At 39.3% G+C, this 16,976-nt stretch overlaps 1 protein-coding gene across 1 annotated transcript in view; it reads right to left on the reverse strand.

The window, feature by feature from the left end:
• Positions 1–16,976, reverse strand: part of DNAH14 (dynein axonemal heavy chain 14) — a gene marked incomplete at both ends in the record, with an annotated part of 201,873 nt that overhangs the window by 26,377 nt on the left and 158,520 nt on the right. Inside the window, 7 exons of the mRNA XM_081312799.1 lie at positions 1,304–1,499; positions 1,589–2,007; positions 4,591–4,835; positions 10,540–10,661; positions 12,028–12,291; positions 12,554–12,769; positions 15,433–15,573. Of these exons, the coding sequence (XP_081168925.1) occupies positions 1,304–1,499; positions 1,589–2,007; positions 4,591–4,835; positions 10,540–10,661; positions 12,028–12,291; positions 12,554–12,769; positions 15,433–15,573 (1,603 nt within the window). The remainder of the gene's footprint in view (positions 1–1,303; positions 1,500–1,588; positions 2,008–4,590; positions 4,836–10,539; positions 10,662–12,027; positions 12,292–12,553; positions 12,770–15,432; positions 15,574–16,976) is intronic.

The following is a 16,976-nucleotide window of genomic DNA, read 5'->3' on the forward strand; positions in this document are numbered from 1 at the left end:
ATGCCCCCTAAATTTAACACAAGGCTGACATAACCTTCCTCTAGCACATCAGTTACATATTGAACAAAGAGGAATTTTGTTCTACCTAGACATGCATTTGATTGCTTTGTTAAAATAACTCATAAATGCATCTACATTTATAGTGATTTAAAGTTTTCCTAATTTCTTCAACAATATCATATATTGTTTTAACAATATGTGAAACTTTATTTTTAAAGATATACAGGTATTATACTTATACTTTGCAGTGTGTTCTTCATGCAGAATTGTATCAGGGCAACCCAGAAAAGGGGATGCTAATTTGTGACAATAGCAGACAGTGTTGCGTACTCTTACTTAGGCCAAAAGCGAAAAAGTTCAGCAAACTTTGCTCATGAATTCAAGACACCAATCCCTATAAAATCCTACAAAGAATTAAAATGATGAGGCATAATTATTCCAGTCTATTATATTGGATCAAAAGAACTTCAGAACTATAGGTGGTTCTTGGCACCATAATTTAAGAAGGAGTCAAAGAAACTGGAATTAGTTCAGAAAAAGGCAACAAAGTTGACAACGAGATTAGAAACTAAGTCTTATGAAGAATGACTCTTAAGAGTTGTATTTCTTTAGTCTTAGAAAAGATTACTGAGATAGGATATGATAACACTCTTAAACACCAGAAAGGATGTCACAAAGAAAAAGATCAAGATAGTTTTTCTCTGATTTCAAAGAACTAGGAATTTAAGTTACTGGAAGATAGATTCCAGATGAATATTAGAAAAATATTAGAAAAAAACTTCCTAAAAATAGGAACAATCCTACAGCAGAACAATTTACCAAGAGAATCATTTTCCCTTTACACTTCATCAATGTGTTCAAGCAATAATTAGATACCCGTCCATTTGATACACTTCAATTAAGTGCCCAGAGTTGTCAGGTATTTTTTAAATAGGAAAAAATATTGAATTTTAGCACCCAGCAGGTGCTTGGTGGGTCTTTGACTCTAATATAGAAGCAGTCAAAAATTTACTTGTGAATAGATAGCAGGTACTTCTGGTTATCTCCACTGTTAAAATAGATGATAAAATAATAAAGCAGCTGAAGGAAAACAACAGAGTTAAGAGTCAAGAGAAAAGGAATCTTTTCCTATAAAATCTAAAAGTAATTGCTTAGCTCAATGGAAATATTTTGCAAAAAATAGAATGTTGGTTACTTCTGTGACCACTTTTTACTATAATTTACATGTATATTACATATTTACTAAAGGATGATGAAATCCATCCCTGAGAGCACATTATAAATATAAATATTTCTGGTTTACCAGTTAGGTCAGAGGTTGATGGTTGCTTAATATTTGCTATCATGCTAGAGTATAGGAAGAAATTCCACTCATTCTCTGATATAAATCCAAGGTTATTTGTGAATACATTTTCATCACAATTATTTTTCATGATTGCTGTGCACAGTAGGAAAGCAAAGCATAGCTTATCTTTATTGAACAAAGCTGAAGAAACTGTCTGCAAAAAAACATACAACCATTAATATTTGCGTATATATACAAATCCTATTAGCTGAAAATAATTTATGTGTTATAATGTTTAAATACCTCATAGACATGATATGTTAGTGTCTCAATTATCTCATTAATATGTATTTTGAAGCGATCTAGCTCAGTCTCACTTTCTGTGGATGTTTCTTCACTTTGTACCTTATATTCACTTATTTCTCTACTTGAAAGAGAATCACTGAGAGAAATGTCATTTTTCTTCACAATATCTATAGAGTTTACAAAGATCTTATGAAACCAATTCAGTGAAAACTGATAGACATGGTTGATGTGTACAAGATCTGATATTACGAAGTAGAGCACAGCACCACGAGTTGCTATAGGAATATAGGCTTTACGCATTTCTTCTATGGTGACTTCTGTTGCTGCTGAATCTGCTACACGCTGAAAAATCTCTGATGAGGTAATTTTTGTTTGCTGCAAATTTTCAATCAGGTCCTGGTCATCTAAAAGGTGCCCTGTAAAAGAGTGTAATTGAATTGCAGAATAGAATAAATTAAGTAATTAAATTTTCTAAATTAACTATTTACTTTACAAGCCAGAAAGCACTATAACAAGGGGACTTGTTAGCAAAGTTATGAAATAAGTAAAAGATAGTTTTATATGACATTACTAGAACTATGCAGCTCTTTGGATCTGAAAAGGTGCTGGGGGGAAAAAGGGAACCTTCCTGCAGCTGTTGGACCTATCTTAAAACCATCTTTCCCTGGGCTCACAGTGTAGCTGCCTGGTCCCAGAGAAACAATATTTTTTACTTATGGAGGTGCCAGTTGTTGGGGTTCTTATAAATAAAAGTTTCCAGAGGAATACACTGGGATGACAAACAAGCATTATTTGGAGTTCCAGGAAAAATATGAACAGTGTTGGAACTGCATGTTTCATTTCATGTTTGGAAGAGGGATGTAATATGTGTGATATATAAAGGGACAGCCTCAAGTATAAGATAACTATCCCTGTGAAATGCATATTTTTAAATACAAGATTCCAGTTCATCCTGTGTGTATATTTTTATATATGTATATTAGTTTTAAGGGACGCAGTGGCTCAGTGGGTTAGGACGCTGAGCTTGTCGATCAGAAGGTCGGCAGTTTGGCGGGTTGAATCCCGAGTGCTGTGTAACAGAGTGAGTGCGTTACTCGTCCCAGCTTCTGCCAACCTAGCAGTTTGAAAGCACATAAAAATGCAAGTAGAAAAATAGGGACCACTATGGTGGGAAGGTAACAGCGTTCCGTGCGCCTTTGGCGTCTAGTCATGCCGGCCACATGACCATGGAGACGTCCTTGGACAAGCGCTGGCTCTTTGGCTAAACGGAGATGAGCACCGGCCCCTAGAATCGGAAACGACTAGCATGCATATGCGGGGGAACCTTTACCTTTACCTATATTAGTTTTACTGGATAAAGGTAAATAATAGCAATAGCACTTAGACTTATATGCCGCTTCAAGTACTTTACAGCCCTCTCTAAGAGGTCTACAGAGTCAGCATATTGCCCCCAATAATCTGGCTCCTCATTTTACCGACCTCAGAAGGATGGAAAGCTGAGTCAACCTTGAGCCTGGTGAGATTCGAACTGCCAAACTGCTCACAGCCGGAGTCAGCAGAAGTAGTCTGCAGTACTGCATTCTAACCACTGCACCACCACGGCTTAAAAATAAAATGCAAACCATCTTCTCGCACCATAAAGGAGATGGTGGGAGATTTGTACTTTCAGACTTCCATGATTGTGTTAATACAACCATATAATAAAGTAGAATTAGTTCTCTTGGTCATGTTTTCTTTCTTGTCTATCTGACTGACATCAGTTTTGCAAGTCCAAGAAGTTAGGGAGAGTCCCTTCTGAACCTACACAATTATCCCTACTGTGGGCTATGCCCTTCCTTATTTGATTGTTCTCTAAGCAGCAACTCTTCGCCCTGTGTCTCAAGGTCTTTCCCACATACCATTACATGTGCTCACGCCACACCAGCCCCTCAGGTGCCCCTCTTGCATCCTCCCACATCCTGCAGTAGCCATCCCAAAACATGCTATGCTCATGCAATGCCAGACACTTGTGCACATTCCTGGACCCTGGGATTGGCAACTGCCTTCCATCTTCCCGATTGATTTTGCTACAGGAAATTGTGAGGAAGTCCTTGCTTAATGACCTTTGGTTATTTATGTATTTATTCAATTCTATGCTGCTCATCTCACTGATAGAGCAACTACATTGACCCTTGCTTGATGATGGCAATCAGGTGTTCAAGTTTGCAATCCCTAAGTGGTATAGTTACATGTCATCATGCTTTACAACTGCATTGCTTAGGAATGGAAATTCTGGCCCCAATTATCATTGTTAATTGATTATTGTCTATATATCTATATATCAGAAAGCATAGAGAGTTATAGGAAGGCATTTGGGGATGATCATAATATTGCAATGAAAATTACTGTAAGAAGGTGTCTTTCAACTATAATTAGAATGATGCAGAATTATGTTAATAATAGGCAACATGTGAGATGGCAAGAATTAGATTTTATGCTGCTACTATCCAAATGAAGATTATAAGCATTTGCACACATATAATGAAACAGGGGATGCGGTGGCTCAGTGGGTTAGGACGCTGAACTTGTCGATCAGAAGGTCGGCAGTTTGGCGGGTCGAATCCCGAGTGCCGCGTAACAGAGTGAGCGCCTGTTACTCATCCCAGCTTCTGCCAACCTAGCAGTTCAAAAGCACGTAAAAAATGCAAGTAGAAAAATAGGGACCACTACGGTGGGAAGGTAACAGCGTTCCGTGCGCCTTTGGCGTCTAGTCATGCTGGCCACATGACCACAGAGACGTCCTTGTACAAGCACTGGCTCTTCGGCTTTGAAACGGAGATGAGCACCGGGCCCTAGAGTTGGAAACTACTAGCACGCATGTGCGGGGGAACCTTTACCTTTACCTAATGAAACATTATTTTCAAAAAATGAAGTTTTTGGCCTTTGAATTCTATTTAATAACATATTGCACTCTCTGCAAATTGATATAAAATATATAACGTTTTCAAAGTTTTATTTACCACTTGTTTTTTGCAAAAGTTGAAGAGATCTTTGTTCGTATTCATGTAATGCTACCAGATCAATTGATATGCTTTCCATCAACTTGCAGTACTGTTTTTCAAGCTCAGGTTTTTTCTTATTTATAACCGCAGATAACAGCTGATTTTGCAAACCATGGAATGTTAACGTGAAGTTTATTATTGTAACAATATTACATGTTGCTGGCAGAAAATGAGGATTGAATTTCTGTGTTGTCAGGTATAATCTGAAATAATCATAAATATTTATAAAACTTTTTTCATACAGCACACCAATCTATGTTATAATAATATTATCTTTAATTATAATTATAATTATCTTTAATTATAACTCATATCCATTAGGGAAAAATCTTCTGCACAGATCTAAATAAATATTACTTTTTTATATATTATGTGATTTGTGATTTTTGTAACATCACAAAATATTACAAAATATTATACATCACAAAATATTACAATATTATAACGTTTATATTAAAAAGAACATTTAATATCATATGATATAGAAGAGGGAGTCAAGCTAATCTCCAAAGTGCTGGAAGGCAGGACAAGAAGCAACGGATGGAAACTAGTCAAGGAGAGAAGCAACCTAGAACTAAGGAGAAACTTCCTGACAGTTAGAACAATTAACCAGTGGAACAACCTGACTCCAGAAGCAGTGAATGCTCCAACACTGGAAGTTTTTAAGAAGAGACTGGACAGCCATTTGCCTGAAATGGTATAGGGTTTTCTGCCTTAGCAGGGGGTTGGACTAGATGACCTCCAAGGTCCCTTCCAACTTCTTCTTCTTCTTCTTCTTCTTCTTCTTCTTCTTCTTCTTCTTCTTCTTCTTCTTCTTATTATTATTATTATTATTATTATTATTATTATTATTATTATTATTATTATTATTATTATTATTACTATTATTATTATTATTATTATTATTATTATTATTATTATTATTATTATTATTATTATTATTATTATTATTATAATATCCTGAATATTTTTTTTCTAGAGCGAAATTTTCATTTATTTTCTTACTTGCATTTAATCTAAAATACTAGTCTATAAAGAATTCAGTGACTTAAAACTTGGCTATCTAATATAAGGGAATACCAGTATAACACTGTCTGATTGTTAAGATTTGCATCTTTGGAAGATTGCTCCACCTTCCACTTTCAGAGGACCGTTTTCTGGCATATGGAAGAGGTCTGTTTGGCTCTTGCTTGACCTGCATTTTAAAAATCTGTAAAGTTGTGTTATGTTTTCAGGGCCTTTCATTGGAAATTATTTTTTCTTTTTCCTTTTAAAATTTTGAATAGAACAACAGGACACTTCAACTTGCCAATTCTCATTATTGAGTTGGAGTGACTCAATAAGGAATAATCTCTAATATAAATTCATATAATAATAGTATTTCAGGAACTTCTAACAAGGTAAAAAGAATGTAAAAATCTTAAACTGCATCTGCAACTCATAACCCATTTATTGGGATCCTGAGAGATGGCCGGGCACGGTTACGGACCTCCGACGTAGACCCAACAGGAGGTCTTTGATTTGTTTTTTGTCAAAATTTTTTTGGGGGTTAGGGAGGAGGGAGGGTTCTTTTCTTGGTTGTTTGGACGAGGGGGGCAGTCCATCTACCGTTGTTCAGGCTAGTGCTGAGGCTGATCGCGATGGGGAGGAGCGGGGGTTGGCTGCTTCTGGGGCTCCAGGGCCAGTCGTGGGATTGCCTATTCCCACGACGATAGGGAATGGCAGCAGGTGTAGGAACAGAGGGCCGTATCGGTCTCAGGGAAGGCCTCTCCGCTGCTTACAAGCGGTGAGGCACTCCGACCCTCTGGTTCCGCCCCGAGGTCCCGGGAGTGAGGATGTGCAGCCTCCTGAGCTCCGGCTGGTGTATTTGAATGCCAGGTCGGTCGTTAATAAGGCTCCTCTCGTTCGAGACTTGGTCGAGGGTGAGCAGGCTGACCTGGCTTGCATCTCGGAGACCTGGTTGGGCCCAGAGGGCGGTGTTCCTCTGGTTGATCTTTGCCCACCAGGTTTCCGGGTGCTGCACCGGCCTCGGGCTCAGGGTAGGGGTGGGGGAGTGGCTGTTGTTGTGAGGGAGACCTTGTGTCCGCGGGAGGCCACCGTTCCCCAGACAGTCGGGTGTGAGTCTCTCTTTTTGAGATGCGGCCCTGGTGCGCAGTTGGGCTTGCTGCTGGTGTACCTTTCGCCTAGTCACGCAGCAGCAGCCCTGCCTGAGCTGCTTGATGTCCTCTCGGGGCTGGTGGTTGAGTTCCCGAAACTTATAGTTTTGGGGGACTTCAACCTACCATCGCTGGGAGGATCATCTGAGTTAGCTCGGGAGTTCATGGCTTCCATGGCGGCCATGGACCTGACGCAAGTAATTACGGGACCGACTCATGAAGGAGGCCACACCCTTGACCTTGTTTTCTTGTCTGGACGGTGGTTAGATGATCTTGGTGGGGGCTCTCCAATTATTATGCCCCTGTCATGGACCGATCATCATCTCCTGCGGCTGGTCTTCCGTTTTGCCACCCCCCGCCGTGGGTGTTTGGAACCACTCAAATGGTACCGCCCCAGACGCTTAATGGATCCCCAAAGGTTCCAGGCGGCGCTGGGGTCCCCACCTGCCTCCCTCACTCACAGCTCGGCCGAGACCCTAGTGGAGGCCTGGGAAAGGACGGCCACTGAGGCCCTTGACCGAGTTGTACCCTTGCGGCCCCTGACCCGGTGCAGATCCCGTCGGGCTCCATGGTTTTCTGCGGAGCTCCGGGAGATGAAGCGTCGGAGACGGGGCCTAGAGAGCGGTTGGAGGTCCACCCGATCTGAACCCGACCGATTGCGACTAAGAGCCTATATTAGGTCTTATCTCGCTGCAATTAGGGAGGCGAGGTCTAACCACTTCGCCACCCTTATTGCGTCCGCAGATAATCGCCCGGCCGCCCTGTTTAGGGTGACTCGCTCCCTCCTAAATCAGGAGGTGAGGGAGGATCCCTTGCAGGGACGTGCCGAGGAGTTTAACCAACATCTGTCGGACAAAATCGCTCGGATTCGGACCGGTTTGGACTCTGACTGGGCAGAGTCTGACGATCAGGACACGGGTGGTCTTGTCGATACCATCTGGGAGGAGTTTGATTCTGTAACTCCGGAGGAAGTGGACAGGATCATGGGGAGGCTGAGCGCCACCACATGTTTACTGGACCCGTGCCCTTCCTGGCTGGTTTATGCAGCCCGGGAGAGGACACGCAGCTGGTTCCAGGCAGTTATATCGGCCTCTTTGAGTGAGGGTATCTTCCCCGCCGTCTTGAAGGAGGCGGTGGTGAGGCCTCTCCTCAAGAAGCCTGTCCTGGACCCGGCTGTATTGAACAACTTTCGTCCTGTCTCCAACCTTCGCTTTCTTGCGAAGGTTGTTGAGAGTGTGGTGGCGCATCAGCTCCCTTTGGTCCTGGATGAAGCGGATTATCTAGACCCGTACCAATCGGGTTTCAGGCCCGGGTACAGCACGGAGACGGCATTGGTCGCGCTGGTGAATGATCTCTGGAGGGCTCGGGACAGGGGGCATTCCTCTGTCCTAGTCCTATTAGACCTCTCGGCGGCTTTCGATACCATCGACCATGGTATCTTGCTGCGGCGTCTCAGGGGATTGGGAGTGGGAGGCACAGTTTTACAGTGGTTCTCCTCCTATCTCTTGGGACGTTCGCAGTCGGTGTTGGCAGGGGGGCAGAGGTCGACCGCGAGGTCTCTCATTTGTGGAGTTCCTCAGGGGTCGGTCCTCTCGCCTCTCCTGTTCAACATCTACATGAAGCCGCTGGGTGAGATCATTCGTGGCTTTGGAGTTGGGTATCATCAGTACGCTGATGATACCCAACTTTTCTTTTCGACCCCAAACCACCCCAGTGATGCCCTCAACGTGATGTCCCGTTGCCTGGAGGCGGTTCGGGTCTGGATGGGGAGGAACAGACTCCAACTCAACCCCGACAAGACTGAGTGGCTTTGCATACCTTCGTCCCGGGTTTATTCGGACATTCCACCTCTAGTTATGGGGGGTGAACTATTACCCCCCGTAGATAGGGCTCGCAACTTGGGGGTCCTCCTAGATTCACGGCTCACTTTGGAAGACCATATAGGAGCCGTGACTAGGGGGGCCTTCGCACAGGTTCGCCTGGTGCGTCAGTTGCGGCCCTATCTTAGCCGGGACGATTTATGCACGGTCACTCATGCGCTCGTGTCCTCTCGTCTGGACTACTGCAACGCTCTCTACATGGGGCTGCCCTTGAGGACTACTCGGAAGCTCCAACTGGTACAGAATGCAGCCGCGAGAGTGGTGTTGGGAGCCTCCCGATACTCCCACGTTACGCCTCTGCTCCGTGAGCTGCATTGGTTGCCAGTTGTCTTCCGGGTGAGATTCAAGGTACTGGTAACGGTATTTAAAGCACTCCATGGCATGGGGCCGGAGTACCTCAGGGAACATCTGCTGCCGGCATCAAGCTCCCTGCGCCCTGTGCGTTCCCACAGAGAGGGCCTCCTCAGGGTGCCACCGATCAGAGAATGCCGATTGGTGGCCCCCAGGGGGAGATCCTTCTCTGTGGGCGCTCCGGAGCTGTGGAATCAGCTACCGGTTGAGCTCCGGATGGCGCCCGATCTTCGCTCCTTTCGTCGCGATCTCAAGACATTTCTGTTTGTACAAGCCGGCCTAGCCTGAGGGGGAGTGTTGGGGTTATTTTATTTTTCGTTTTTTAACTTTTCTGGGGGTTTTTAGTGTTGTATTTATATTGTTTTTAACTAGGGCAATTTGTTTAATCTTATTTTAATGTTTGTATTCGCTATTTTATTCTGCCCTGTGAACCGCCCTGAGTCCTCAGGGAGAAGGGCGGTATATAAATGTTATTAAATTAAATTAAATTAAATTAAATTAAATAACAATTATTTTGCATATTTTTGGATGGCATAATTAGACTGTGTTCCGAATAGTACATTTTCAGGCACTTAACGTGTGGTTTCACCTCTTTTCCTACTGGGTTGCTTCTTTCCATTCTATACATTTTGTATGTCTCAGTCTCCTCGTGGGATTTACGTAGTTTCTAGTCCCATATCATTCTCCTTCACTGATAAATTATTCACTAATTAAGTAATCATATGTCATGTTATAACACAGGGCAGGATTAAAGCATATACTTTTGAGCATATGACATCCTTTCTCTAACTTCTTCTCCATTGTCTGGAAGAATAGAGTTGACAACTCTGAATTGTGAAATGCAAAGAAAGGGCAGGTTTCTTTTCTACCGTGCTATTTTTTGGACAGTCTAAAAATCCTCTAAGCTGTCAATTTTAAGAAAAATGCCCCTTTTATATTTTTGTATTAGTCAATATAAAAGGGAAAGGCAAACACTAGGGCCAAATATTCTAGATGAGTATGCTCGGATGATTTAATGAACTTCATCAACTGATACGTAGTTCTAGGATGAATCTCATTAGAGAAATAAACTATGAGTGGCCAGTGAGGTAGCTATTAGGATAGCTGAAGGGAAAAGTGCTTTGGAATGTACAGGAGTGCTCATACAGTTCCTATTGTTAACCCCTTAAAATAACTGCATCTTTTCCCAGATTCATGTAGTTTTCCTCTATAACATAATCACATAAATAATAATAAAATGCATAATTACAGGAAAATATGCATTAGTTATAAAGAATTACTGACTGATGCTATGCATGCATACACATGTGCTCTGAGGCACCTTTTTCCCTAGAATTCAAGGTGCTAGAAAGTTCTGGTAGCTCTATTGCTTGTGAACTGCACTGGATTTAATAGTGCATATCTCACTACGGTGTTCTGTGATGCACGTGTTTTTATATATTTTGGTATTGTTTTTTAAATAATTTTAATCTAGCATTTGACAATTTCCAAATAACAACACTCAGCAATACTGCACTTACCGAAAGTCTGAATTGTACTGAATTTCAGAATCTCCTATTCTAATGAATTCTTGACCTCCTTTTTTGTAGATCTCTTTGCTTAAGATTGATTTTATATTTGAATCCAAAGTTTCAGGAAAATCCTAAAAAACATAAGACTGTAGTCAATATTACATATATAGTAAATAACTTTCCTGTTTTTTGAAAAAGCAATTCCTATAGTAATTAAGATGCTCTATATTTTGCTCTTTTCTTGATGAGGAATTACTTCCAGCGAGGAATACTAATATATTGCTATAGCTTAACAAGGCACAAAACATTATAATCACATTCTAAGAAGCATGAATATAATAGTTTTCTAGTATATCTGGAAACATTTATATCAGTTAAAAGAGCCATGGAATGTAATATCTAATTTTTTTAAAATCCTTTTCCCCATCTAAATTGACTTTATGAAAAAATCTAACATTAAAAATTGGGAGAAAGATGGCAATTTGGAAAAATTGAATGAAAGTGGGGACATTGATTTTGGACCAATTGATAAGATGATGAGGATGAATTTTTAACATATGCTATGCTAACACACACACACACACACACACACACACACATAATCGACAATGTTTACAGTTACAACATTTGCTAACAACATTGTTTGGATTGGACTTTTAGCTTCTGAGACACCCAGGTTGCTAGAACAACTGGTTAAATCTTTTAAAACTAAAAAAACCCCTCCTATTAGTTCCTGTAAATATTTGTTGCCAGTAAGTCAGTTTAATATGCAGATGGTAATGGATGACTGGAATAAAGAATTAGAGGCTAGACAATGGGGGACAGTCTTAACCTCTGTACCTAGAGTGTCAATGGACCTTAAACTTACATCACAATAAATAATAGTTAGAATGTATTGGACCCAATTATATTTGTTTAGAGGAGGGTTACAGGAACCTTTTCAGGGCTGCTGTGAGGATTACATGAAGCATTTGTCAGATTTGGAATTGCTCAGAGTTAAACATTGGCCATGTGGGTCTAATCTCTGACCTTCTCTTTTTGAGGAAGATTGTTTAGTAGGTGGTCTTTCTATAGCTTGAAAGACAGGAATCTGAAGGAAGGAGATTATCTGGATCCATTACAGTCAGCTTCAGATCAGGATATAGTACTGAGATACCATTGATACCACTTCTCCTTAGAATAATTTATCTATCCTGACTTTCCTATGATGCTGTTGATCATGGTTTTCCTCTGGGCTAGCTAGGGAGGATGGAGTAGAGGTACAGTTTTTCAGTAGTTCTCTTTCTTCCAATGCCCAGTTGTTAGTGGTTGTTTATATCCAATATTAATTAGTAAAATCAGCCCTATTTTTTTTAAAAAAATGCCTTTTAATAGTAAATAGGGAATTAGTTCAAAACCTCCTATGTTATAGTGTAGGTGCTCATCTTCTGCACTGACTGCATTATTGCTTTCTTGATTTATACGTTGGATGACTAGCTTGTGTTGAAGTTGAATTACCTGCAAAAGGATTGATTCACCAAACTGCAAAGAATGCAAAAGGATTGATTCACCAAACTGCAAAGAATATTCAACTGTTTTTAAATAATTGGCATCTGTAGCACTGATTTGTCGCAATTTGCTGCCTTCCATTTGACATATCCATTTGTAAGCTTGCCTTTCTGGATCAATTAGTAAAGGCCACCGTTGTCCATGTTTAACAAGTATTGCATTTTCTGTGGAGTATTGATCATGTGGCAAACCTGCATTTTTCCATCTGCGGACCTATAAAATGATTTTATAGATTTATATTCTTGCCTATAATATTGCCCCCCCCCACATATGCACTAATTATTTGAATAATGAACAATCCTGTAAATCAGGAAGTATATTTTCTCAAAGAAATTCTAATAATACAACTATTTATTAATTACTTTAACTGATAGAAAATGTAATCTGAGGAAGAAATGTTAAATTTGAGAAAAGTTTTTACATAAAATTATTAATAAAACAATTTAAATCTTATTTTTCTCTCTGTTTTTACTACCTCATTCTTTTCGGTCATGCAGTTAACCAATGAATAATTTGGAGAGACCAAAATATTATTTTCATTGCAGAGTTTCAAACTGTCATTGACTAGCTGTTGACGATATCCCACTGATAACATTCCACTGTAGACAATACAGGCTGCTGATATAAGGACATCACCTACAATTCCTTGCAATCTTTGGTCAAGGTTATTAACAGATTCTTTCCAGCGTTCCTAAGGAAGAAAAATATATAGCTATGTATCTTAAGTTTGAATATTAGTGTTGCTAGTTTGCTTAGCTTATGCGGTATACTGTAGAACTCATAATTAAATGAGAAGACAAAAGTCAGGAGTTTTGTGTTGCCTACTCCTGAAAGGGCCATAAGTAGATTCAGAAATGTTCTGAGAAAGTGCATTCTTACCCTATCTAATCAAGAAAACATTAATGGAAGGCAGAAACAAAGAAAACCAGGCTATTAACTTCTAAAGGTCATCCAATCATCCTAAAGGAATTCTATTCTATTATTTACAACATTGGCTTGGTTTGCTTCATTCACCCAAATGGTTGAAAAATTTATATGTCTCCAAACAAATGGATAAAAACTATTTATTTAATAAATAGCTTTGGAACCAGTGAAATGTGAACTAATACCTAGTATCTGAGGCTAACAGGAACACATTTTATTCTCTCAGCTATATTAGGAACAAAATAGCAATTGCCGTTGCTGCATTGGTTAAGGTCAAAAGCCCATCTCATCTAGGATTATCAGACATTGGGCAAACAGAGGACATATCATCCTTTTTGTTTTCATGTCCTCCATCTAGGAGGCATAGCCTTAAAATCAAACATTTTCTAGTTTTTTAAAAGTATCTTGATTTTTGTTTTCACAATAGTAGACATTCAAACTTTTGTGTACTGTGACCTTGTAAATTGCTTCTTTATTTTCCTCAACTGTCAACAGGCTCAACTGATTCAATTTATTTTCTGATTCCAGCAATTGGCTTCAACCCACCCACTTCAAATCTATAATCACTCCAGTCTGTAGATCACACGACTCCTCATATATTACTGTGGTAAAAATTGAAAAGTGCATTTGTAAGAACCTAAACAGTATGTCTTTCTTTTCCCTCATTTGCCATCCCTACCAATTCTCTATGTCCTTCTTTTCCTGTTCAGATATCTGGTAACCTAATCTCATCCACCATACAAGCCAAATATCAATTAAAAGATTATAAAAGAGGCCTCCAACTAGATGTGATTAGGAGCTCAGAAGCAGTACATCAGTTATTTGCTGGTCACTGGTATTCCTTTATCTTAGAAACAGTAACTAGCCATCATAACTAATAGCTACAATATGTAATACTTTATTCCCCACAAGTGTGACCATACTTTTTTCAAAACTATCCAATTTTATGTCTATCATTAACTTGCCATAGCAAGTTCTATAATACTTTATGAATCAAAATCACATAAATCTTAGTAAGCTTTATAAATCTCAGTAAGACCACACCTGGGATACTGCATCCAGTTTTGGTCACCACATTACAAAAACATGTTAAGTCTTTGGAAAAAGTGCAGAGAAAAGCAGCTAAGATGATTAAAGTCCTGGAGACTAAAACATATAAAGAATGATTGCAGGATTTGGGTATGGCCAGTCACGAGAAAAAAATGACTAGGGGTGACATGATAGCAGTATTTCCAGTATTTGAGGGGCTGCCACAAAGAAGAGGGGGTCAACTTATTTTCCAAAGCACCAGGAAGCAAGCCAAGAAACAATGGATGGAAACTAATCAAGGAGAGAAGCAACCTGGAATTAAGGAGAAACTTCCTAACAGTGAGAACAATTAACCAGTAGAACAACTTGCCTTCAGAAGTTGTGGGTGCTTCATCACTGGAGATTTTTAAGAAAAGACTGGACAGCCACTTGTCTGAAATGGTATAGGGTCTCCTGCTTGAGTAGGGGGTGTTATGTATGCAGGCACCTGCATAGCAACAGCCACCAGGGGGCGTTGGCCTGAACGGTTTTGGCGGGAAACCCAGTTTCGGCGGGAAACCTAGGGCCAACCCCATTGGCTGTCCGCTTACCTGGCCAGGTATTTAAGGAGGCCAGGTAACCCTCATCCCTCAGTTCACTACCCCCCTCCAATAAAGAGCTGAACTCACACTCTGGCTGGTGTCTCTTCCTTGCGTCGGACCCACTACTCAACAGGGGGTTGGACTAGAAGAACTCCAAGGTCTTTTCCAGCTCTATTCTGAATTGAAAGTAGTTTTTTTTTCTCTCTGAAACCTCCTATCACACTAAATCATCAAATATTTCTGGGTTCTAGTATGATGAGTGAACTTTTCCCATACCATGTATAATTCTATACATTGTTATTCTATTATGGGCCTTTTTGTAGTCTTTTTTCTGAGGCACAATGATCACAGTACTATACAAATTATTCTAAGTGTAGTCACACCAACTATGACCACAAGGGCATTAATATTGGATTTTTGAAAAACACATAATTTTTGTTTTTTTTATTAAGCTATATGGTCATGACCTCATGACTATTTATTTGGTCAATTTCTACTAGGTCAGAAAGTATCAGCATAGATGTGAAACATCAAGTCTGGAATAATACGTCTTAACACCATCCAGCTATCACAAGGGTGCTATATCATTAATGAAGACAAGCTGAAATGTATTTATTTTCAAATCAGCAATACATTGGTCACACATGAATCACAGATACGAGATTTTAGATATGAATAGTGAGGAAAATCACAATTGTGTATAAAATATAATCCAATGCTTAAATATATCATGTGGGAAAGATTCAGAGAGAAAAAGCAGTTGAAAATGTGAAGAATGAAGTTTGAACCTAAGCATTAGAGCAGATTTAAAAGGTAATACCATTTCATCCTCTAGAGCTATGCTTAATATAGATGCACTGCGTAAACGGCGAGTTGTTTGAATTTTTCGGGTTGCAAGTTTTTCCTGTTCAGCAACACTTTCATTATACAATGCTTCTAAATTTTGTTGATGTTGTTCAATCTGAAAATTTAGAAAATTTTTAAATTCCAAATGAGAAAATCTACTTAAAAACTCTACCAAAGCAGTATTACTTGCTATATTTGCATGAATTTTTTTTTAAAAATAAACTCAGTAATATCTACTATGAGGCTTCTACAGGGCTATTATCCAGACTCTGACTAAAACTTTGCCCACTTAAACATTATTATGCATGGGTTTTCTGAGCAGATCCAGCAGGTCTGTGTATAAAGACTGCTTGCTTAACTATAGCTGTAGGATTTTTAGTAATCAACTGTGTAGTTTGAATATAGACCTACCTCTAAAAATATGCTGAAGGACTTTTCTACTTTAGCTTTTTATTATTACCTTCTCCTATCAATTATCAGTTTTCCTCTTTTCTTAATCACTTAAAAATAGATCTCAGCCATGTTTTATCAGAACAGACAAGCAACTTTGTTTTTTTCAACTTCACTCTTATGAATTGTTTGCATTATTTTGCAAGCAGGTTCCCATTCTAAATGATAATCTAACACAACCTTAAAAAAGGAACATTTTTCTCTGATATGTTCTAACTTCTAGCTGTGAGCCATTTTAAACATGAATTAATTGGCAGGTTACTATTGGAGCTTAATTATAGGTGCACATAGCACATAGTATGTACTCCTCTATGATTCTAATTGCTGGAACTATAAGTATGGTAAAGAAGGAATTTTCACTGGCTGGCTTCCCTCCATCAATCAAGCTGACAACTGATCTTCCAAATCCTCAATTCTGCTCAGAGTTTTTTGTAGTGAAAAGTATGAAAGTTTGCTTCTAAGATTACAAGAAAAAGCATCAAAGGATGACAGAAAGGAATAGGAATTGCAAGTGATATGATACCATTTTATAGAGAGGAAAATAAGATTGTATTCATAAGCATCTCTTGCATTAAGAGAATCATAATATACTATACTGCATAATTAAAAATATGAAATACAGCATAAAACAGACACTTGATGGCACAAATACTAATCATGTAAATGTATGAAGGTAATGAAAAAAATCATGAGTTGGCAAAATGATGACTATGCACGAAGATAAAATGCTCTTAAGTGAAGTTTAGGACTATATGATTCCTCCATGAAATTTTCTTGGGAATTATTTGGCACTGCCTTTTACAGGAATGCTTTCTGAAGCTGATTAAAAACTGGCAGTGTTTGTACTAGGAGCTTTGTAAATGTCAGCTTCCAAAAAATCAGATGTTTGCCAATTAAACTGTAGTATGAAGAACAAGAAGCATTAATTTTAGTCTCAATATTAGCACAGACTTATTTTTATTGAAATGATGAAATACAACCTTAAATATTTCAGAGCTTTATATATTGTTTCTTTTTTTGTTTCTGTGTCTCTGAGTGAGCCTTGACTCCAGATGGCTGCCTGGACAG

Source organism: Vipera berus (assembly GCF_964194415.1).
Source record: "Vipera berus genome assembly, chromosome: 1".
NCBI classification, from domain to species: domain Eukaryota; kingdom Metazoa; phylum Chordata; class Lepidosauria; order Squamata; family Viperidae; genus Vipera; species Vipera berus.